This window comes from Sapajus apella, unplaced genomic scaffold (genome assembly GCF_009761245.1).
Source record: "Sapajus apella isolate SASKATOON/1434 unplaced genomic scaffold, GSC_monkey_1.0 scaffold41, whole genome shotgun sequence".
Classification (NCBI taxonomy): Eukaryota; Metazoa; Chordata; class Mammalia; order Primates; family Cebidae; genus Sapajus; species Sapajus apella.
Genome location: NW_022436981.1, coordinates 1307777 through 1331460, shown reverse-complemented (window position 1 = coordinate 1331460; position 23684 = coordinate 1307777). Strand labels below are relative to the sequence as shown.

General features: G+C 50.6%; 1 protein-coding gene across 3 annotated transcripts in view; it reads right to left on the bottom strand.

Moving 5' to 3' along the window:
* The window catches only part of TTBK1 (tau tubulin kinase 1), a 45087-nt gene extending 32947 nt beyond the window's left edge, over positions 1-12140 (bottom strand). Inside the window, exons 1-8 of one of the 3 annotated variants that reach the window (XM_032299474.1) lie at positions 11899-12140; positions 8845-9006; positions 2769-2916; positions 2291-2364; positions 1945-2085; positions 998-1102; positions 549-614; positions 19-111 (exon numbers count right to left, since the gene is read on the bottom strand). In XM_032299474.1, the coding sequence (XP_032155365.1) occupies positions 19-111; positions 549-614; positions 998-1102; positions 1945-2085; positions 2291-2364; positions 2769-2916; positions 8845-8952 (735 nt within the window). In that variant the 5' untranslated portion in view covers positions 8953-9006; positions 11899-12140. The remainder of the gene's footprint in view (positions 1-18; positions 112-548; positions 615-997; positions 1103-1944; positions 2086-2290; positions 2365-2768; positions 2917-8844; positions 9007-11898) is intronic. The other 2 variants (XM_032299475.1, XM_032299473.1) reach the window with 2 other exon arrangements.
* Positions 12141-23684: the final 11544 nt, after the last annotated feature.

Sequence of the window (23684 nt, the reverse complement as noted above, 5' to 3'; positions counted from 1 at the left end):
CAGCTGCCTGGGACTCACCTTGTCCTTGATCTTCCTCCAGGGCAGCTGGCCCACTGCAAACTCCACCAGCATGTAGAAGAGGGACCACAGGTCATCGTGGCGGCCCATCTCCTGGGGGTGGGGGAAGGGAGTCACCAGCAGCTCTCAGGTCCTTCCCTGGGAATGGGCGGCTGACCCTTCTCTGAGGGGCATCGGTCAGGGAGGCCTGCCACTCAGGCCCCTAAAGACAGAGCTGGCGTCTCCCTGAGGCCACAGCTCCATCCCCAACCCTCCCACACACACAGAGTCTCACAGTCAGAACTACCATGTGTGCTTCCTCACCCGACAGGGGTCTGTAGTGAGAACAGAGAAAATGGGGTTCCCAAAACAAATGAAGAAGGCCACACTGAGCCTGCTATAGAGGAGGCTTCCTCCAGCTCAGGGTCTCTGGGGTGGCAGATTGCAGCCCCTACCTCACCCTCCTCTCCCCATCCCTCCCCAGCAGCACACTGCACCCTGACTTTGCCCCTCCCGCCTCCACATCCCTCTGCCTGGGCTCTGCCACTCACCCGGTTCTTGTGGGCATTGACCGAGGCATAGCGAACAGTTCCTCGAAACCCGGCCACATTACGAGGCTGCGGAAGAGAGACCACCAACAACATCACCCGGTAGCGCCTCCTCTCGGCCACCTCTCAGCCCTGCTACCAAGCCTAACTCTTCACCCTGACCACCTCCCCTAGCTGGGGGTGGGCCTGCTCTCTGACCTTGCAGTCCTAAACTGCCTGCTGACCCTACCCCTTGCCCAGAGTGGGCAGAAAGATCACAAGGTATGGATGTGGCATCCCCCAAGAGTGCGGGCAAACAGCGGACAGGCCGAGTGTGGACCCCAGAGCTGGGTGGCGCTGATAACACCAGGCCAGGCCAGCTTAGACAGCTGCAAGAAAAGTGGGTGAAGGGTCCCAGATCTGGGAGTAGGTGGGGAACCCTCCACTGTCCTCCCTGCCCCGACGGTACTCACGGGCCGCACATCCCCCGTGGTGTTGGTGTACTGCCGGGCCAGCCCGAAGTCCAGCATGTAGCACTTCCTGTAGGTGGAGGGCAGCCTGCCCATGGCAAAGTTTGACTGGGGGAGACAGCAGCTGTGAGCCCTGGGGGCTCCAACCCCAGCTGGGCCACCTCAGGGGGCACCAAGAAACAGCTCTGCAGCTGGTGAAGGACCCTCAGCCCCACATTCACTCGCCCGCAAGGAGACATCAGTATTCATGTGTGCACCAAGTCACAGCCTCACATCTGAGGGGTGGGTGTGATCATTCCCATTTTAGAGAAGAGGAAACTGAAGATCAAAGAGCTTAGAGAGCATCTCTGAGATCACACAGCAAGGGGTGGCTCAGCCAGGTCTGTCCGGCTCCAAATTTTGGGGACACCCCAGCAGGGCAGCTGTGGTTTGGTGTAACTGGTGTGGCTGCCTAAGGCAGCAGGCCTGCTGGGTGACCTTGCGCCATTCAACTAACCTTTCTGGGCCTCAGTTTTCATCTCTTTAAGTAGGAGTTTTTTTCCTAGCACAAAGATTCAAGATGCCAAAAAGTCAGCTACTTGGAACACCTTGCCAAGCCCCAGCCCTCAATCCCCTTCCCTCCATCCCTCCATCCTTTCCCAGCCCCTTCACCTTCCTAGGTTCCAGGACTCTCAGGTCAGGGTCGAGGAATAAGGAAGAGAAGGGAATAAAGAACAGAGGGAAATAAGGAATAGAAGGGAAGAATGGAGGAGAGGACTGGGCATGGCCGAGGGGCAGGCAGGGGTGCATGCTCCTGGGGAGCAGGGGAGAGGAGAAGGGGTTCAGGGAGAAGAGGCTGTCTCAACCCAAGTCCCAACCATGGTTGTGGAGGAGAAACCAGGAGACCCAGGGAGAGTTGGGGAGTGTGTTTTGGAGGAGGGAACAGAGAGGCATTCAGAGGCAGTGCTCACAGGCTTGATGTCGCGGTGCAGGAAGCCCACAGAATGGATGGCCTCAATGGACTCCAAGATCTGCTTGCCCAGCCGCAGCGTGGTGCTCAGCGTGAAGGTGCCTCGCGGCTGGCTGCGGCGCAGGTCAGCCAGGTTCCGGCCCTGCGTGGGGGTGGAGGTGGGGGTTAGACTCACCCTCCGCCGCCATCCCAGATGACACCACCACCGTGATACTCTTCCCAGCCTCACCCCAAAGGGTTGTGCCCACTCCCCTCTCCCGGGGCCACAGTCTCCCTTCCCTTCCCTTGCCCCGGAGTCACGCCCAAGCTCTTGGAGAGGGGAGGGAGGATGGGCCACGGGGACTCACCTGGAGCTGCATCACTACATAGTTAAACTTCTCGTTCCTGCCACAGCCGATGAATCTGCACACGTGGTCCTTCCCTGAGGGGCACAGACAGAGGTCTTCCAGCTCTTACTCTTTCTTCCTCATTTCCAACCCTAAGATGGGCTCCTAGTGCACTCTTGATTCCTGGTCCCTCCAGCGCTGGCCCTGTGAGCGCCTCTCTCACCACCTCCCTGGCCTTAGCCTCATCATGTTTCCTAAACTCCAGCTCCATCACTTCCTTAATCACCAACCGAGCCTCCTGCTCCATCACTCTCTTAGACTCCAGTGCCGTCTCTCTTAGACTCTGGCTTTGTCACCTCCCCCTTAGCTCCTGACTCCATCCCCTCTTCCCTCCACCATACGACATCTCCTCCCTCACCCCAGCTTCTGATCTCATCACTTCTCTTAGCCCCTGGCTCCATCATCTCTTCCCTCCCATCCCCTTCCCCGAAGCCCAAACCTTGCAGCTTCTTGAGCACGGCCACCTCCATCTTGAGGACCTGCTTGGGTTGCTGGGCTGACTCCACCTTGAGGGCCACATTCTCCCTGGTCAGCAGGTCCATGGCCTCGTAGATCTCACCAAAGCCCCCGCCCCCGATCTTTTTTAGCTATGAAGATGAGGGGATAGAGGATGCTCAGGGATCAGTTTGAACAGCTCCTCATCCCACCGGCTGCTGGGTTGCATCCTTCATGGGTGGGGAAGAGGGATAACTTTTTTTTTTTTTTAGACAGAGTCTCACTCTGTCACCCAGGCTGGAGTGCAGTGGTGCGATCTCGGCTCACTGCAACCTCTGCCTCCCATGTTTAAGCAGTTATCGTGCCTCAGTCTCCCTGGTAGCTGGGACCACAGGCACACGCCACCACACCTGACTAATTTTTTTATTTTTAGTAGAGATGGGGTTTTGCCATGTTGGCCAGGCTGGTCTCCAACTCCTGACCTCAGGTGATCTGCCCACCTTGGCCTCCCAGAGTGCTGGAATTACAGGCGTGATCCAACACACCCAGCCAGAAGGGAGTGTCTTTGAAAAGGAGGATCTCATGTCTCTCTTCCTTGCCCCACCCCATCAGCACCCCTACCTCCTTTCCTAGTGCCCTGAGACAGCTCAGCTCCTGAGCACACACACCACACACACACACGCGCACACACACACACACACACACACACACACACACACGGCCAGATGTCAGCGTGGGTAGTAGGAAAGGGTAAAAGACCTGTGACCCTGTATAGACTGGGGAAAGCCTAATGTAGGATTCTGAGGAGATACTGGGCCGCCCTTGACCTTTTCTTCTCTAGGACAACAAATATCATGTTTCCCCATCCCCTGTGTAGACTGAGCAACCCAGTTCCAGGACCTCCCAGCCACAGGGCAGATGGATCCCCTGGGGCAGCCGGCACTCCCTGGGGTCGGCAGCCACCAAGGAGTCACAAGAAGGAGAGAGTATTTGGGCCAGGAGATTCTGCAAAGGGTGTTCGTGGCCCATGCTCACTGCCAAAGCTCACATCACACCACATCACATCACTCCCTAGGCTCCCGGTCAGATGCCCCAAAGCAGGGTGAGCCTCCTCTATGGGGAAGGGGGCACTGTGGGAGCATGGTGGGACCGGAGCTTGTAGACAATGGAGCAGCAGCCTGACTCCTCAGCCTCCCCATCCAGCCTCCCAAAGCAGGCGTGAGAAAGGCAAGGAGGAGAACCTCAGTGAAGTGAAGGAAGAGCTGGCAGGGAGCTGAGCAAAGCTGCGTTCTGGGGAGGGGCTCAAAATCATTTCAGCTCAGAGGCCCAGGAGTCCTGGAGGGTGAGGGCTCTGCTGGCAGGCATGGGGGAGCAGGGAGAAGGTGCCAAGTTCCAAGCTGGGACCAGTTTGGTTTAAGAAAGATGTACATGACCCCAGAGGAGGTCCACTGAAAAAAAGAGAAGGATGTAGACCTCGATGCTCACCCCTTTGGGGAGCTGCCTCAGCGAGGGCCTATCTGCTCTGTGCACCATCGGAGCCCTCACTCTGTCCTGCTGGCTTGTGGATCTGGTCAACCTGCAGACTCTGTCGGTTCAGGCTCCTGCATCTCTGAACCCGCCCAGAAAGTCTGTTCGGTGCAGAGATGCCCTGTGATTGTTTAGTGGTGGTTGACACTGTGGAATGGAGGGAGGAAGTCTGGGCAGAGCTGGAGGGCTGGGAGTTGCCAGGTTACCAATGAAATCGCTCGAGAAAGAGAGAGGGGCAGGAAGGGAAGATTTAGAAAAGAAGCAGAATGTTGGGTGGGAACTTCAAGGTGCTGGTGTCCAGGAAGGAGACAGGGAAAGAGGAAGGAGGAAGAGTGAGAAGCCAGAGTTCCTTTCTTCTGGAGACAAAAGCTAAAGGCAGGATTTCAGAACCAGGAGGGGACAGATTCAGACTCAAGGGAAACAATGGCATGTCTGCCTCTGGGGTACTTTAAACTCTGGGGAGATGTGAATGTCTTCTAGATTCCTTTATGGTTTGCTTGTGCAAGTGCAGAGGAAAGGGCAAAGGGGAGGGAACAACAACAGAATCTTGGTCTCACAGATGTCATCTCAGCTAATCCCCAAAGGCTCCTGGCAACACAGGTGAGGAAGGTCATGTGAGTCCCCATTTTGCACAGAAGGAAAACTGAGACACTTTACATGCACTATTTTGCCCCACGTCACACTGCCAGTTAATAGCAAAGCCAGATCTGGGCCCGGTGGCTCACGGCTGTAATCCCAGTGCTTTGGGAGGCTGAGGTGGGCAGATCACCTGAGGCCAGGAATTTGAGACGATCCTGGCTAACATGGCAAAACCCTGTCTCTACTAAAAATAGAAAACATTAGCCAGGTGTGTTGGTGGGTGCCTGTAATCCCAGCTACTCAGGAGGCTGAGGCAGAAGAATCACCTGAACCCAGGAGGCAGAGGCTGCAATGAGCTGAGATCATGCCATTGCACTCCAGCCTGGGCAACAAGAAAGAAATTCCATCTAAAAAAAAAAAAAAAAGCCAGGTTTCATTTAAACCCAGGCAATCAAATGCAGAATCCATAATGTTACAGAAACTGTGGACCCATCAGCATTAAACGTGTGAGTGCTGAGATTCAAGCCCAGATCCGCCAGGCTCCGAAATCATTGCTAGAGATAAGAAAGTAAGGCTCAGGACAGCCAAGACATTTATGACACCTACTCCCCAATTTCCCAGCGTACCCCGGGGTATTTCTCTACCACCTTCATTTCCCAGCAGAGCCTATTTCTCCTGCTTTAGTCCCCTCCTTCCTCATCCACCCCCCCCACCCATTATAGAACCTCCATAAGACAGGGAACTGGGTGTCTTCACCACCTACTCCACCAACATCCCTCCTCCTTTGCACCACTGCCAGGTCTGACTTATCTGTGAGACAAAGTGACTAGGCTCCTGATACCTTTGAGGGTGTCCATGAAAATGGTTCAATTTATTTTAAAATCATAAGGGAGGCCAGGTGCAATGGCTCACACCTGTAATCCCAGTACTTTGGGAGGCTGAGGCAGGTGGATCACTTGAGGTCAGGAATTCAAGACCAACCTGGCCAACATAGTAAAACCCCATCTCTAGTAAAAAGACAAAAATTAGCCAGGCGTGGTGGCAGGCACCCCTAATCCTAGCTACTCAGGAAGCTGAGGCATGAGAATTGCTTGAAACCGAAAGGTAGAGGGTTGCAGTGAGCCGAGATCTCGCCACTGCACTTGAGCCTGGGTGACAGAGTGAGACCCTGTCTCAAAAAAAAAAAACAAAAATAAAAAACAGGGAAAAAAATGAACCTTTAGGTTAAAGAGAACAATCTAGTATATAATATTAGTATATTCTTCTTTATACCATTGCAGTCATAAAACACAATTTTAAGTACTTTCTTATGGAGGAAGGGGCCCATAAGAGTCATAATATGGCCCAGCTCACAGTCCAGTAATGGGAATATTCTCTCAATCTCCCCTTTCTCCACTCCTGCTAAATTTGACATGATCCCAGCCCCTGCTGAAGGACCTCCCTAAACTGGAGGAGAAATATGACACAACAGTATCAACATTGGTCCTTGGGAGGAAGGAGACCTGGTTTCTTGATCAGCTCTGGGTGACCTGGGGTGAGTTTCTTAAACTTTCTGAGCCTCCACTCTTCCTCCACTATAAAATGAAGGGAATTGGACTAGAATTGGTCACAAAGGCTCCTTCGGCTCAGTGGTCCTGATTCTTGCTTGGATGGGCTGATTCTTGGCAGACAGACCTGGTCCTGCCTACTAGTCATGGAAACTTGGCAAATTAGCTAAGCAATTTCCTCAGTTTCCACACCTGTGAAATGAGAGTAATACATGGGGATACAAATCTACTTGGTAAGCTCTTGAGATAATGCACATAAGGCATTTTGCACAGTGCCTGGCCACAGTGAAGGCTCAAAACAAATGCTAAGTCTTTATTACTATTATTGTTTGCTATTCTGATTCTGAGAAGCACCCCTCAGGATGAATAAAATGTTATTATTTTATTTCTTTTCTTTTTAGAGACAGGGTCTTGTTATGTTGCCCAAGCTGGATTTGAACTCCTGGGTGCAAGCGATCCTCCTGCCTCAGCCTCCGAACTATTGGGGATTGATTGATTGACTGATTTTGAGGTGGAGTCTCACTCTGTCAATCAGGCTGGAGTGCAATGGCAGGATCTCAGCTCATTGCAACCTCTGCCTCCTGGGTTCAAGCGATTTTCCTGCCCCAGCCTCCCAAGTAGCTGCAATTACAGGCACCCACCACAACGCCCAGCTAATTTTTGTATCTTTAGTAGAAATGGGGTCTTACCATGTTGGCCGGGCTGGTCTCAAACTCCTGACCTCAAGTGATCCTCCTACCTCGCCCTCCCAAAGTGCTGGGATTACAGGCATGAGCCACCATGCCCGGTCCCCGTATTTATTTTTAAATGTCGCATCTAGTGACACTGACCCCCATTTTCTCCTGGCCACCGAGATCTCTGGGCAGTTTGCCTTGGTTCCTGAGCTCTGCCCCCCATCTCAGTGCCATCCTCACCAGGAATAGGCTGAAGGGAGGCATGTGGCCCCTCAGCCTCTCTAGCTCTCCAGGGGTGGGGATGGGAGGTGGAAGTGAGGAGAGGTCAGCATGCTTGCTCTCCCTCCAGCTCCCTCATCCGTTTCTCTCTCCACTCATCTTCCACTTATTCTCTCAGAAAGCACAAAAAAGTTCCAGCCCAAACTCAACATGTGTAAATACTGTCTTTTTCTCACCACTTCAGTGCAAATGCCATTCTGCCTCCAATCTGCCAGAAACTAAGCTCCCAGACCCTCGTTCCTTTTATTACTGCCCTGGCTCTTCCTCCCCTCAATTTCTGTCCCCGTACTCTCCCTCTCAGGAAGTCTCCTCTCTGGGACATAACCAGCCCCTTTCCTCCTCTCTTGGGGCTCCTAGGATTCTCCTTCTCTTCAGCACTTCCACTCCCAACCCCAGTCCCAGAGACATCTCTGAAAACGCCGCCACCATTGCCTCTCTCTAGGTTTCTAGGGGACCTGCACGGCCAGCGGCTGTTGCCGTGGAGACCCGCCTGCACCCGGGCCTCACCCTTCTCTCCAACCCCGCACCCCCGTGGGCTGAGCCTCCCCCCACTAAAGCACGCGGGCGCGCACACGCGCAAGCACACACGCACACACGCGCACACACACGGATTCGGAATATACCTGACCTCTGTCTTTCTCCCTCCCCTCCTCCTGGCTCCCCACTCCGGTGCAGACCCACAGGCTCACACACGGGTTAACCCCACACTCCGCCCACAGTCAGCCCCACATCATCCTGCCCCCACAATGATAAGAGGACTCCAGAGCGCTCTTAAGTGACAGAAAAAGGGAGGTGATTTACTGTAGGTCTCGTTCCCCAAGCATTATCATTCCCGCAGCCCTCACGCGCCCCCTCACAGTCAGGCCCGGCTCCCCAGAGGCTGAGACTACAACTCCCAGCAGGCCAAGCAGCCCGAAGTCCAGGGCTGGAGGAGCAGGGCACGCCGGGAGATGGAGTCTCGCCGTGCTGCACCTGCCGCAGGACCCGGCGAGGGGAGGAGGATAGATGGAGAAGATGGAGTGCGGATGCGGCGGGAGCTGCCTGCAGGGCCTCTTTCCCCAAACCCAAGCCTTTCCGTCCTCTGTGGAAGCAGAGGGACACATGCTCGTCCACTGCCCTTCTCCAAGGTCCGTCAGAGAAAGAGCTCCCTCCTCCACCCCTCTGCCTCCTCCCCACACCAGGCTCTGCAGCTCCTGCCCAGACATCCAACCAGGAGTTGTTCCAGGCTTGGCCTGACCAACGTGACCTAGCCGGGAGAGGGGTGAGAGAGGGCGGGGCTGGAGAGAGGGCACTGGGAGAAAGCTATTGTCCACATGTGTTGGCAAAAATAATGACCTGCAAGCAGTATGCAAATGAGCGTAGAGGCACCTCCCTCTTAGGGTAGGGGCGCGGAGGGCACCGGTTTTAACAAGTCTCCAGGTCCTCGCCTCCCTCCCCGCTACCCTCCTTCTGCCGCGCCGGGTCACTCACTCACCACCTTCCAGCGATCCTTGACCACGTAGTTGGCCGGCAGGATGTCGGCCTGCTCCCCTCCCCCACTCATGTTGGTTTCGTCCTTAAGGGCGGCCGCTAGGCACTGCATCCGCCAGCCAGAGGGAGGGGTGTCCGCAGGGCCTGCCCTGAGGGGGCCATCTACCTAGGGGAGTGCGGAGGGGCTGTGAGAGCGGGCTGCGGACCCAGGACCACCTGGCAGACGTGGAGGAGAGGAGCTCCACTCCTGCCCCGCATTCTCCCTGGGCCCACTAGACAGATGCTCCAGGAGTTACCAAGGGAAACATTGTGTAAAGGCCAGTGCAAGGGAAATCCAGACTACCAACTGGAGATGTTTAAAATCAGCAATAGGACACACATGTTGACCAATAAAGAAGAGGAAAATGACAGCGAACAGGCGGAGGGGAAAGAGACATATGCTAACTGATGCTGGGAAGACTTGCTGACTAAGAGACTGGGACCTTCTCCCTTGTAGGGGAGAACTGGGCCTTGGGGAACCCTCTCCCTGCAGGGGAGTCCCTGTGCCACAAAATGTCCATGGAGCTGTGCAACAGAGGCTTAGTGAAAAAGGAAGACCTGCCACCCAAAGGGTGACCTGTGGGAGACCCACAACAAAGTGACCTGCTAATCAACCCTGGAAGACGTAGTAATCAAGAAAATGAGGGGAGGCACTAAAGCCCCTTGAGTGCCGTGCTAACTGAGGGGGATGCAGGTGCTGAGAGGCACACACCTCTCAGGGAGAGATGAAGCCACTGACACAGCCATGGGGTTGGGAGGTCAGGATATGAGAGATGGGGTGAACACAGGTGATGGACTCAAGACATGGATTTCAGATGGACAGCAGCCTTGTGGCCACTCCAGAGGGACAGAGGTGGGCTGAATTGGGGGAGGGCAGAAAAATGAGAGGGGCCTTAGCAGAAGACAGGTGGAGTGACAGGGAACAGCAGGTCTGGGTGGGCATGGGGTGAGAGAGCCTCCGACCACACCTTTCTGGGTCTGCTTAGGAATCAACAAGAAACAGCACAGCTCTCCTCAAATTAGGATAGGTAGAAGTTGAATAACAGGGAGAGCTTCCCAGTGGTGAGGGTTGGGAAATCCAGGCACATGTTACCAGAGAAATACCAGTGTGTGTGTGTGTGTGTGTGTGTGTGTGTGTGTGTGAGCGTGCGCATATGTCTGTGTGTGTATCTGTGCATGTATCCTTCTGTGTGTATATGTATGTCTTTCTGTGTCTATCTTTTCCATGTGTCTGTGTGCTTTTCTACATGTATCTATGTGTCTGTATGTGCTTGTGTGTGTTTTGTGTCTGCCTGTGTGTGATGTGCATGTGTGTAGGCAAGGGGCCAGAAGAGATGACTTTCTGAGATCTCTGCCAACCCAGGATATGGAACCAGGATATTGTCCTGTTCTCTTTCCCTCACACTTTTTACAAGCACCCTACTGTGACTTCACAATGACCCTGGAGAGTCGCAAACAGAGAAAGAGGGAAGTTACTTAGGTTATGGTTTGAGGGTTTCAGGTTGGGGTAGGAAGGTAGCTAAAGAGATCTACAGATGGGGTAGAAACCACATAAACCTGCCTTTCCTTGGGATGAGATAACGTCCCAGGGCTCCTGCATCTAAACATCTGCCATAGGGAACAGGGTGGGACATGAAGGTGTGAAAACCACCTTCCAATGTCATGATGTGCCATGGTGGACATATGGAGAAGGGGTCTTCATGGAGAGGGGTGCTGCCGCTCTTTTTCTCCTTCTTCAAATGACTAAGCTGAGCTGTTTCCTTCAATCCTTACACCTTCAGAGCATCAGGACCTCCCTCCTTCTGCCAAAGTGGGATATGGGGCATCAGGAGTCTGGAGGGCAGTGAAGGCAATGGCAGGATGAAGAGAGAGGTAGGGATGGGGGTTTTGGAATAAAGGCGGAGGAGACAGGTTGAGAAGACTGAAGAAGCAATTGAACTGGCAGGAGAGGGCCTTCAGAAGTTGAACTGGGTGAACTCTGGACAGTGGAGCTGTTAGGTTGATTAGGAAAATTTGTGTCCTGCTCCCATTTTATAGATGAGCAAACCGAAAAGAAACAGGTGAGGCAGAACAAGGGAGAGTGGAGCCAGGAAGATAAATGACAGTTACCTGCCTCTCCCACTCCACCACCCTTCTGTCTGCATCTGAGGACTACACTCAGCTCAGACTGAGTTGGATGATACAAACATGGGACACTTGGCTGACCTGTTACTGCCATCTCAGGCCCTTGTGTGCGCATGGAGGCATGGGCGCATGGTGAGGGCGAGGGCTTGTGCAGGAGTTTGTATGAATATCTGTCAGAGAGTGCAGGTAGGAGCATATGGGGCCAGTGATGGTACACAGAGGTACATGGAAGTGATGGGAGCTCATGACGGCCTGTGAATACAAGTGTTGATGTGTAACTCTGCAAGGTGTTAGCAGGTGTGTGTGGGAAGCTGGGAGCCCAGGTAAGAGGGGTGATGGGAACAGGTGAAAGAGGTGTGGAGGGAGGCAGAGGGGAATGACAGGCATGAGGAGCGACAGGATCAGAGGAGGGGGCTGGGTAGAATAGAGACCGGTGAGAGAGAATGATGACAGGCAAGGAAGTGACAGGACATGGGAGGGATCTCTGGGCATAGTTTAGTTCAGGGGGTGAGGAGGTAGGTAAGGAGGCAGGAGGGAGGCATGGAGGGACTGAGGACAGGGGCCGAGGTTCCGGAGACAGCCGAATGACTCGTCAGGGGTGACAGGAGAGCCAGGGTTGAAGCCATGGGGACAGGGGCCGGAGGTGAGTGGGGACGAGCAAAGTCCCTGGAGGACGGGCTGGGGAGAGAGGTCTGTGTGCTGGGGGCAGGGAGCCGCTCCAGGCCTCCGCTCGGCCCAGGCGGTGTAGGCCAGCGTCCCAGCCCAGCGGGCGGCGACCGCAGCGCGGAGGGGAGCCCGACAAGGCTGCGCTGCGAGGCAAGCCAGGCGGGGCCCCCCGTGCCCGCGAAGGAGCCCCCGCCCCGACCCCGGCCCGCCCCGCCCCGCCTCGCCTCACCTGCTCTGTGCCCGCTGCGGCTGCGGCTGCGGCGGCGGCAGAGGCAGCGGCTCGGGGCGGCGCATCCCCCGGGGCCGGGGCTGGGCGGGGGCGGCTCAGTGCGGCGCAGGGCGACCCGCTCCCTCCGGCGGCGGCTGCGGCGGCCTCCGGACCGGGACCATCCCGGCCCGGCCCGGCCCGGCCCCGATCCTCCTAGGGCGACGGCGGCGGCGGCGGCGGTGGAGCGGGGAGCTGCCCACAATGCACCGCGCCGCCAGCATCAGCACCAGCCCTGACATCACCTCCCGCCGCCCGCTCTGACATCACCGCTCCTCCTCTGACATCACGTTCCGCCGGCCCAGCTCCGCTCTCCTCCAGCCCTTGGACTCTCAGCTGTCCAGCTCCAGCTTTCAGGTTCTCCTTACCGCTCTCTGCCACTCACTTGACTCTATCTCCCAGCACAGTCCCATCACCCCTTACCTGTTCCCATAAAATTCACCTGTCTCCATCACCTTTTATCTTCCCCACTCCCATCATGTCCCTACAATTCATCACCTGACCCATCAGTCTCGCCTGATTCCCCACTCCATCCTGTACATGTTTATATCGCCTTCCTCTAAACTCATCTCCTCACCTGTATCCATCCTCCCATACGTCCCCATCACCTACCTCTTCTGGGGCCATCTCACACTCGCATCCACCAACCGTCAAGTGTAATTCTCACCTCACCACATATATGCTTTATCTTTTGGCTCAACCTGTCTCTCTTTCTTTGGCCCTTTCTTTCATTTGCGGACAAACTCTGCCATTGTTTTTTACTGCTTACCAAATAAGATGCACACTCTTGACTATAACATCAAAACATCTTGCCAACATGGACCCATAAAGCCATTACTCTTCTTCTGAGGGTTGGATTACTCAACAACTCAACATTCCAACATTCCTCAAACAACAAACTCTGCATGCAGTCTGCAGTCTGTCTTTCAGTTTCTTCCTTAGTTTTTTTTTTTTCAGACAGGGTTGCCCAAGTTGGAGTGCAGTGGCACAGTCTCAGTTCACTGCAACCTCTACTTCCTGGACTCAAGCGATTCTCCAGTCTCAGCCTCCCAAGTATTTGGGACTATAGGCATGAGCCACTATGCCCGGCTAATTTTTGTATTTTTTGTAGATACAGGGTTTCACCATGTTGCGCAGGCTGGTCTTGAATTCCTGAGTTCAAAGCCATCTGCTCACCTCAGCCCCCCAAAGTACCGGGATTACATGCATGAGCCATTGTGCCCAGCCAGTTCCTTCCTTCCTTAATGCCTTCAACAAATGCATACAGAGCAACTTCAGTAATAATAATAACAACAACAACAGGCCAGGCACAATGGCTCACGCCAATAATACCAACACTTTGGGAGGCCAAGGCAGCAGGATCACTTGAGCCCAGGAGTTCAAGAGCAGTCTGGACAACATAGTGAGACCTCATCTCTACAAAAAATTTAAAAATTAGGTGGGTGTGGTGGTGTGTATCTGCAGTCCCAGCTACTCGGGAGGCTGAGGTCAGAGGATCTCTTGAGTCCAGGAGGTTGACACTGCAATGAGTCATGATTATGCTAATGTGCGCCAGCCTGGATGACAGAGAGATTCTGTCGCAATAACAACAACAACAACAATTGCAACAGTTATTTACTTCTGCCAGACACGATTTAACTACTTTACGTATGTTAATTCATTTAATCCTGATGACAACCCTATGAGGTAAGAGTACTATTGTTATCCTTTGTTTTACAGATGAGGAAACTAAGATATAGAGAGGTTAAGTAATATCTATTCGGTCACACAGCCAGAAAGTGGTCAAGCTGGAATTCAAATGCTGGCTCTGGAATCCATGGTCCTAATCACCATGTTGGGAGGAAGGATCATTGAGTCTGCAAGAGTAGTCAGGGGAGGCTTCTTGGAGGAGGGACACTCAACTGTAATTTGAAAAATTAGTAGAAGTTTGCCAACAGACAAGTGGGGCCAAGGGTGAAAGAGACTTCCAGGCTGAGAAGACAGTATGAGATGAGGCTGGGGCAGCTGTGTGCAAGATCATGAAGGATCTTGTGTGGGGTGCTAAGAAGATTAGATTTTATCCATTTGGTTTTTGGAAGTGTAGTGCATACTGTGGAGAGCCATTCAGAGCTCCCTTCAGAATCTAGGTACTCATTCTCTCAGATATGAGATGTTGAAGGCTGACTGTTTTCAGCTGACCTGTTCTCTGGGAATTGCCCTTGGCCAACAGAGCTGCCTCATCCAAGGTCATGCCCCCTTCCTGGGACATCCCACATCCAATAGATGAGTATAAAGGCCTGGCCCCTTTACCTCAACTGGGGACACCTCTGAAGGGATATCCCATTTTCAAAACTAATAGGGATAGCTGAGGCTTCCATTGGGACTACATCAGAGCTCAACTTCCCCTTCCACACAACCTTGTCTTCTTCAGTCCTCCACAGAGGCTGATTACCAGAGTACTTCCCAATAAACTTACTGTACGATCATCTCTATCTCAGAGGCAGTGTCCTGGGGAGCCTGATTTTCAGTAGGAAACCCCCCTGAGGAATTTTGAGCAAAGATGAGACATGGTCTGATCTGAGTGTTGGGTTAGAATTCTAGTTTCTTTTTTGTTTTCGTTTTGAGCACTTCAAAAATGTTGCTCTATTGTCTTCTAACTTGCATTGTTTTTGATGAGAAATTTCCAATTATCCTTATGTCTGTTCCTCTGTATGAAACGTGTTTTTTGTGCCTCTGTTTTAGTTTTTGTTTTGTCTTTTGAGGTGGAGTCTCGCTCTGTCACCCAGACTGCTGGAGTACAGCGGCACTATCTAGGTTCACTGCAACTTCCACCTCCCGGGTTCAGGTGATTCTCCTGTCTCAATCTCCCGAGTAGCTGAGATTACAGGTGTGCACCACCACATCCAGCTAATTTTTTTTATTTTTAGTAGAGACAGGGTTTCACCATGTTGGTCAAGCTGGTCTCAAACTCCTGACCTCAAATGATCCGCCCACCTCAGCCTCCCAAAGTGTTGGGGTTACAGGCATGAGCCACTGCGCCCGCCCCGCCTAACACCTTTGGTCTCTTAAGAGTTTCTCTTTGTCACTGGATTTAAGCTATTTGATTATAAGGTGCCTTTTTTTACATGGTTTTCTTCATGTTTCTTGTGCTTGAGTTTGCTGAAATTCTTATATCTATGCATTTATAATTCTCATCAAGTTGGGAAATTTTTCAGCCATTCTTTTTTCTTTTCTCTTTACTTTCTTTTTTTTTTTTTTTTTCTTTTTGAGATGGAGTCTTGCTCTGTCACCAGGCTGGAGTGCAGTGGTGCAATCTCAGCTCACTGCAACCTCTTCCTCCCAAGTTCAAGAGATTTTCCTGCTTCAGCCTCCGAGTAGGTGAGACTACTGGCGCCTGCCACCACACCTGTGTAATTTTTTTATTTTTAGTAGAAACGGAGTTTCACCATGTTGGCCAGGATGGTCTTGATCTCCTGATCCATCTGACTTGACCTCCCTAAGTGCTGGGATTACAGGCATGAGCCACCACGCCTGTCCTCGGCCATTATTTTCATCAATATTTTTTCTGCCTTCCCCTTCCCTTCAGGGACTCCAATTACTCTGTACATGATGTCACTTGAAGTTGTCCTACAGCTCACTGATGGTTTACTTTTGCCCATTTTTTATCACTGTGTTTCATTTTGCATAGTTTCTGTTGCTGTGTATTCAAGTTCATTAATCTTTTCCTTTTCAGCATCTAATCTAGTATTAATCCCATCCAATGTAATTTTTTCTTTTTCTTTTTTTTTTCTTTTGAGACAGAGTCTCACTCTGTCTTCAGGCCAGCGTGCAGTGGTGCAATCTCGGCTCACTGCAATCTCTGCCTCCCAAGTTCAAGCAATTCTCCTGCCTCAGCTTCCTGAGTAGCTGGGATTACAGGTGTGCACCACCACACCCAGCTAATTTTTGTGTTTTTGTAGAGATGGGATCCTGGCCTGGATCTCCTGACCTCATGATCTACCTGCCTCGGCTTCCCAAAGTGCTGGGATTACAGGCATGAGCCTCTTAGTTTTTTCTTCTTAAACATATGGAATAATTGTAATGACTGCTTTAATATACTTTTTGTTTGTTTTGAAATAAAGTCTCACTCTGTTGCCCAGGTTGGAGTGCAGTGGAGCCATCTCAGCTCACTGATTCTCCTGCCTCAGACTCCCCAAAAGCTGGGATTAAGGCACCCACCACCTCACCTGGCTAATTGTTGTATTTTTTAGTAGAGACGGGGTTTCACCATGTTGGTCAGGCTGGTCTTGAACTCCTGACCTCATGATCCACCCTCCTCAGCCTCCCAAAGTGCTGGGATTACAGGCATGAGCCGTCTCACCTGGCCTCTACTAATTTTATCTAAATAATTTCTAGATTAATTTCAGCAGATTTTTGTTCTTACTATGGGTCATATTTTCTGCTTCTTTCCATAGCTAGTAATTTTTTTTTTTTGAGACAAAGTCTCGCACTGTCACCCTGGCTGGAGTGCAGTGGTGTGATCTCAGCTCACTGGAACCTCCGCCTCCCAGGTTCAAGTGATTCTCCTTGCCTCAGCCTCCCAAGTAGCTGGGATTACAGGCAACTGCCACCAATCCCCACTAATTTTTTGTATTTTTAGTAGAGACGGGGTTTCACTATGTTGACCAGGATGGTCTTGAACTCCTGACCTCGTGATCCACCCACCTCAGCCTCCCAAAGTGCAGGGATTACAGGTGTGAGCCACCACACCTGGCCTATATCTAGTAATTTTTTACTGGATGCCAAACATTGTGAATTTTACCTTGCTAAGTCCTGTATATTACAGGGATATAATTAGCAAACTTCAGACTGAAGGAAACTTCAGAATGAGAGCAAGAAAGAGAGACTATACGGGGGAAATGTATATATACTAAAAGAGACTTAAAAGGCATGTCAACGAATCATAATATGTGGACTTTATGTGGATCTTGATTTTAAACAAATAAATTACAAACATTTATAACATTTGTAAGACAAGAAATTTGAACACTAGTTGAATATTTGATATTCAGAAAATCTTGTTAAATTTTTTAGCTATGATATGATAATAGTATTTTAGTTCCTAATAAGACGGGGTCTCTATATGTTGGCCAGGTTGGTCTTCAACTCTTGGCCTCAAGCAGTCCGCCCACTTTGTCCTCTCAAAGTGCTGGGATTACAGACATGAGCCACCGCACCATTGGTTACATTCTTAGTGAAAAAGAGTTATCTTTTAGAGACATATTTAAAAATATTTATAAATGAAATAATGTAATCTGAAATTTGCATCGAAATAGTACAGTAAGGAAATTTAGTATAAATATAGATGAAACAAGACAGGCCATAAATTGATAATAATTCAATTTCAGGCCGGGTGCGATGGCTCAAGCCTGTAATCCCAGCAATTTGGGAGGCCGAGGCGGGTGGATCACGAGGTCAAGAGATCGAGACCATCCTGGCCAACATGGTGAAACCCCGTCTCTACTAAAAAAATACAAAAAATTAGCTGGGCATGGTGGCACGTGCCTGTAATCCCAGCTACTAAGGAGGCTGAGGCAGGAGAATTGCCTGAACCCGGGAGGCGGAGGTTGTGGTGAGCCGAGATTGCGCCATTGCACTCCAGCCTGGGTAACAAGAGTGAAACTCCGTCTCAAAAAAAATAAATAAATAAATAAATAGTAATTCAATTTCATGCTATTTTCTCTACTTTATAGTTTGCTTTATTAAAAACAGCTTTACTGTGGCAAATGGCAGGATTTCTTTCTGTTTAAAAACTATGTAGAGGCCGGGCGCAGTGGCTCAAGCCTGTAATCCCAGCACTTTGGGAGGCCGAGGCGGGCGGATCACCAGGTCAAGAGATTGAGACCATCCTGGCCAACATGGTGAAACCCCATCTCTGCTAAAAATACAAAAATTAGCTGGGCATGGTGGCGTGCACCTGTACTCCCAGCTACTTGGGAGGCTGAGGCAGGAGAATTGCTTGAACCCGGGAGGCGGAGGTTGCAGTGAGCCGAGATTGTGCCACTGCACTCCAGCCTGGCGCCTGGCGATAGAGTGAGACTCTGTCTCAAAAAAAAAAAAAAAAAACTGTCTAGAAAGACGGCTGCTTTATGCCATGCATTGCTGCAGGCCCTCTGTGCCTGGTTGCGATTCCACAATGTGCCACAATAGTAGCCAGAAGCGGCACTGGACTTTCTCTGGTGGAGAGCAGCTGGCAAGACTGTGGGCCGATGCCAACCGCAAATTCAGATGCAAAGCGGTGGCCAATGGGAAGTTTCTTCTGAATGATCCAGTCTTTCTTGAGCCTCATGAAGAAATGACACTATCCAAACATGAGGAGGAAGAATGGACTGATGACGACCTGGTAGAATCTCTCTAACCATTTGAAGTTCAGTTGTCAGTGCTAATTAATCAAGACAAATAGGAAGCATATCAAACGTTTAACTTTATTTAAAAAGTATAATGTGGCCGGGCGCGGTGGCTCACGCCTGTAATCCCAGCACTTTGGGAGGCCGAGGCGGGTGGATCACAAGGTCAACAGATCGAGACCATCCTGGTCAACATGGTGAAACCCTGTCTCTACTAAAAATACAAAAAATCAGCTGGTCATGGTGGCACGTGCCTGTAATCTCAGCTACTCAGGAGGCTGAGGCAGGAGAATTGCCTGAACCCAGGAGGCGGAGGTTGCGGTGAGCCGAGATCGCGCCATTGCACTCCAGCCTGGGTAACGAGAGCGAAACTCCGTCTCAAAAAAAAAAAAAATGTATAATGTGAAAACATAAAATATATTAAACTTTTCTATTTGTTTTTTCCCCTTTCACAGTAGCTTTCATGTAAAATAAAACATCTTCAAAAGACCAAAAAAAAATTCCATTACACACACACACACGCACACACACACGCACAAGTAGTGCCACCACATCCAGCTAATTTTTTAAATTTTTTGTAGAAGCAGGGTCTTGCTTTTTACCCAGGCTCGTCTCAAACTCCTGGGCTCAATCGATCCTCTCACCTCAGCCTCCCAAAGTGCTGTGATTATAGGCATGAGCCACAGTGCCCAGCTTACTGTAGCTTTATAATATATTTTGAAATCGGACATGAATTAACCCTGGAGGACATTATAGGGAAATAAGCCTGTCACAGAAGGACAAATACTGCCTGAATTCAACTCATGTGAAGGATATATAATGGGCAAACTGCAAGAAGCAGTTCAAGCCTGCTGAGAAAAATTGGCCAGGTGTGGTGTCACCTGCCTGTAGTCCCAGCTACTTCGGAGGCTGAGGTGGGAGGATCACTTGAGCCCGGGGGGTCAAGGCTTTAGTGAGCTGTGATGGTACTACTGCACTCTAGCCTCCAGTGACAGAGTGAAACCTTGTCTAAAAAAACACCTTTCTGTCACCCCCAAAATGTTTCCTGGGCCCTCTGCAGGCAACTCCCACTCCCACCCCCAGCCCCAGGCAACAACTGGTCAGCTTTCTGTTTCCCCACATATACCTTTCCTGGATATGTCAAATAGAATCATATGATATGTAGTCTTTCGCTATTCTCTATTCCAGTATATAAATTTGACATTTTTCATAATAAAAACAATTTTTGTTTAATTGAACAATGACTTACATTTGTATAGAACTTTATTTTTATTTTTAAATATAAATGGAGTCTCATTCTGTCACCCAGGCTGGAGTACAGTGGCGCAATCTCGGCTCACTGTAACCTCCGCCTCCTTGGTTCAGGCAATTCTCGTGCCTCAGCCTCCCGAGTAGCTGGGATTACAGGCGCCCACCACCACACCCGGCTAATTTTCATATTTTTGGTAAAGATAGGGTTTCACCATGTTGGCCACGCTGGTCTCGAAGTCCTGATCTCACGTGATCCACCCGCCTTGGCCTCCCAAAGTGTTGGAATTATAGGCATGAGCTGCCGTGCCCAGCCAAGCACTTTATTTTCAAATGGAGTTTATTTTTTAGAGCAGTTGTAGGTTCACAGCAATACTGAGCAGAAGGTACAGAGAGGGCCGGGTGCAGTGGCTCACCGGGTGTGGTGGCACATGCCTGTAATCCCAGCCACTAGGGAGGCTGTGGCAGGAGAATCTCTTGAACCTGGGAGGTTGCAGTAAGCTGAGATCAGCCACTGCACCCCAGCCTGAGTGACTCTGTCTTGGAAAAAAAAAAAAAAAAAAGAAGGTACAGAGAGTTCCCACAACACGTATATTTGTCTATGGGTCTGGATAAATATATAATGACATGTACCGACCATTATAGAATCATACAGGGTAATTTCACTGCCCTAAAAACTCCTGAGCACTTTGTGTTTTCTTTTTTTTTTAAGATGGAGTTTTGCTCTTGTCGCCCAGGCTGGAGTGCAGTGGCACAGCCTTGGTTCACTTGAACCTCCGCTTCCCAGCTTCAAGTGATTCTCCTGCCTCAGCCTCCCAAGTAGATGGGATTGCAGGTGCCCGCCACCACACCTAGCTAATTCTTTGTATTTTTAGTAGAGATGGGGTTTCACCATATTGGCTAGGCTGGTCTCAAACTCCTGACCTCAGGTGATCCACCTGTCTCAACCTCCCAAAGTGCTGGGATTACAGGTGTGAGCCACCACACCCGGCCTATATTTCCAACGTGCCTTCACATACTTCATTGCACCATACTCAAACCAAGTGAGTAGGGCAGGATAACATTTCTTACCGATTTTACAGATGAGGAAACAGGCTCAGAGGGTTTAAGGGACCCGACCAAGATCACAGATATAGTGATGCAACCCAGAATGGCTTTCTGGGGCCAGGTGTGGTGGCTCATGCCTGTAATCCCAGCACTTCGGGAGGCCAAGGTGGCCTGAGGTCAGGAGTTCGAGACCAGCCTGGCCAATATGGTGAAACCCTGAATCTACTAAAAATACAAAAATTAGCCAGGCATGGTGACATGCACTTATAGTCCAAGCTACTTGGGAGGCTGATGCAGGAGAATCACTTTAACCGGGAGGCAGAGGTTGCAGTGAGCTAAGATCACACCACTGCACTCCAGCCTGGGCGACAGAGTGAGACTCCATCTCAAAAAAAAAAAAAAAAAAACCTGGCCTCCTGTCACGTGGTGAGATATTTCCCCATCAAGTTGCCTTGCTAGGCTCCCCCCTGCCCTCATTCCCCCGTCCCATCACTAAGTGCCCTGTCCCTCCAACTTGGGCCTCTCTGCATTGAGCCAGAAGGTCTGGGCTGCAAGCCATGCAGCTCTGAATCCTCACCCAACTGACAGTGGATTAGAACCAGTCTCAGTGCCTTATCTCCTGTCTGGAGAAACACAAAATGTCCCTTCTACACGTTTACTCTTCTACCCAAAACATCCTTTCAGCCTGAGATAGAAAAGAGACGCCAGCCAGAGCAGAGGTGTGGCCCCTGAAGAGATGGGGGCTGGCTGGTTTATATGTTTATTTATTTACTTATAAGATACAGAGGCAGAAACAAAATGGTGTGTGTATGTCTATGCATGCATGTTCCCGGTCTCCGGAGGGAACAGGAGGGAAGGTGTGAGTGGGGATAAGGAGTGCTGGGGAGGCTGCCTGTCAAGTCCACTGGCACGTAAGGCCTCCTTCCTAATCTGTGTGTGCATGTTCGTGCGTGTGTGTGAGCGTGTGTGTGTGGGAGGGGGCACCCCTTGGGGGGTCACAGGTGCACAGCTGTGTCTTCATGTTTGCCCCATGGCCGGTGTATACATAGCTGGGCCCAGAAGTAGGCAGAAATACTCTGAAATCTCTGTCTCCCTTTTGTATCTTAGCATTAAAAATATACATATTGTTGCATTTTCTCTGCAATCACATACTTCAGTATGTTTGTTTTTTCTTTTTTGAGTCAGTCTCACTCTGACTCTAAACTGGAGTGCAGTGGTGCAACCTTGGCTCACTGCAACCTCCACCTCCTGGGGTCAACCGATTCTCTTGCCTCAGCCTCCCAAGTAGCTGGGACTACAGGCACGTACCACCACGCCCAGCTAATTTTTCTATTTTTAGTAGAGACAGGCTTTCACTATGTTGGCCAGGCTGGTCTTCAACTCCTTACCTTGTCATCCACCTGCCTCAGCCTCCCAAAGTGCTGGGATTACAGTGAGCCACTGCACCTGGCCTGTATACTCCAGTATTTTAATAGTTATCTTTCAGGAAGAATACAGAAGAAAACACTGATGGTGCTTTCCTCAGGGTAATGGAGCTGGGGTCTCAGGACTTGCTTTCCACTACACAGTCTCTTGTTCCATTTGAATGTTTTCCCATGTATTTGTGATTGTCATAAAAGAATGAGGGTGAAATCAGTACCAGTGAGCAGTGAGTGCCTGCCTGTCTCCCTGAAGACACCACCCCGTCGGCCTACTCACTACATGGCTCAGCAGACTACGAAGTGCTGTCAAATTCATCCTCTCATTTAAACCACTCATTCATTCAACAAATATTTAATAAATGTTTCTTATGTGCCAGGCGTAGTTCTAGAAACTAGGCTGGGCACAGTGGCTCACAACTGTAATCCCGGTACTTTGGGAGGCTGAAGTGGGAGGATCACTTGAGCCCAGGAGTTTAAGATAAGCCTGGGCAACACAGTGAGACCCCATCTCTACAAAAACTTTGCCAGGTAGCACTCGCCTTTAGTCCCAGCTATTTGGGAGGATGAGGAGAGAGGATTGCTTGAGCCCAAGGGTTTGAGGCTGCAGTGAGCTGTGACCATGACATTGCACTCCAGCCTGGGTGACAGAGCAAGACACTGTCTCTTAAGAAAGAAAATGAAAGAAAAAGAAAGAAAGGAAAGGAGGAGGAAAGGAAGTGCTGGAAATAGATGTTGGAAATAGATGCTCGGTGCTGTAAAGAAAAATCAGCACTGAGACAAAGGATCTTTCAGCAATGCAATTTTTACTTCCTGGACTGCAGCAAGGGTACCCTCGCTAGCCATTGTGCCACAAGAGTACAATGAACAAAGGGAAATGCACAAATTTATCCTTTACGAATTTGGAGTTGTCCTTACTGCTGGGTCTGACCTCCGTTAGCTGGAGCCAGAACTCACAATCTAAACTAAAACCCAATTGGTTAACAACTTACAACTTTTCTAAACAGGTAAAAGCAATGGAGAGCTGGGACATGCCTGTGAGCATGTCCAGCACAGATATCTTGGTTAAAGTACAAAGACATAGAATGTACCATGTGCCTGTAAGCATGACATGTCTAACAGCTACATAGGATAGGACTTAACAAAGAGCTACTAGTACACTTATTCTTTCACAAGAAATGAAACTTTAAAAAGGAACTTTTCTACTTCCCACAGAAGGGAAGGAGGGAGGGAGGGATGGAGGGAAGGATGGAGGGAGGGAAAGAAAGAAAAAGAAAGAAAGAGAGGAGGCTGGGCACAGTGGCTCACGCCTGTAATCCCAGCACTTTAGGAGGCCGAGGCAGGCAGATCACAAGGTCAGGAGATCAAGAACATCCTGGCCAACATGGTGAAACCCCGTCTCTACTAAAATACAAAAAATTAGCTGGGTATGGTGGCACATGCCTGTAGCCCCAGCTACTAGGGAGGTTGAGGCAGGGGAATCGCTTGAACCCGGGAGGTGGAGGTTGCAGTGAGACGAGATTGCCCCATTGCACTCCAGCCTGGGTGTCAGAGCAAGACTCTGTCAAAAAAAAAAAAAAAGAAGAAGAAGAAAGAAAGGAAAGGAAAGGAAAGGAAAGGAAAGGAAAGGAAAGGAAAGGAAAGGAAAGGAAAGGAAGGAAGGAAGGAAGGA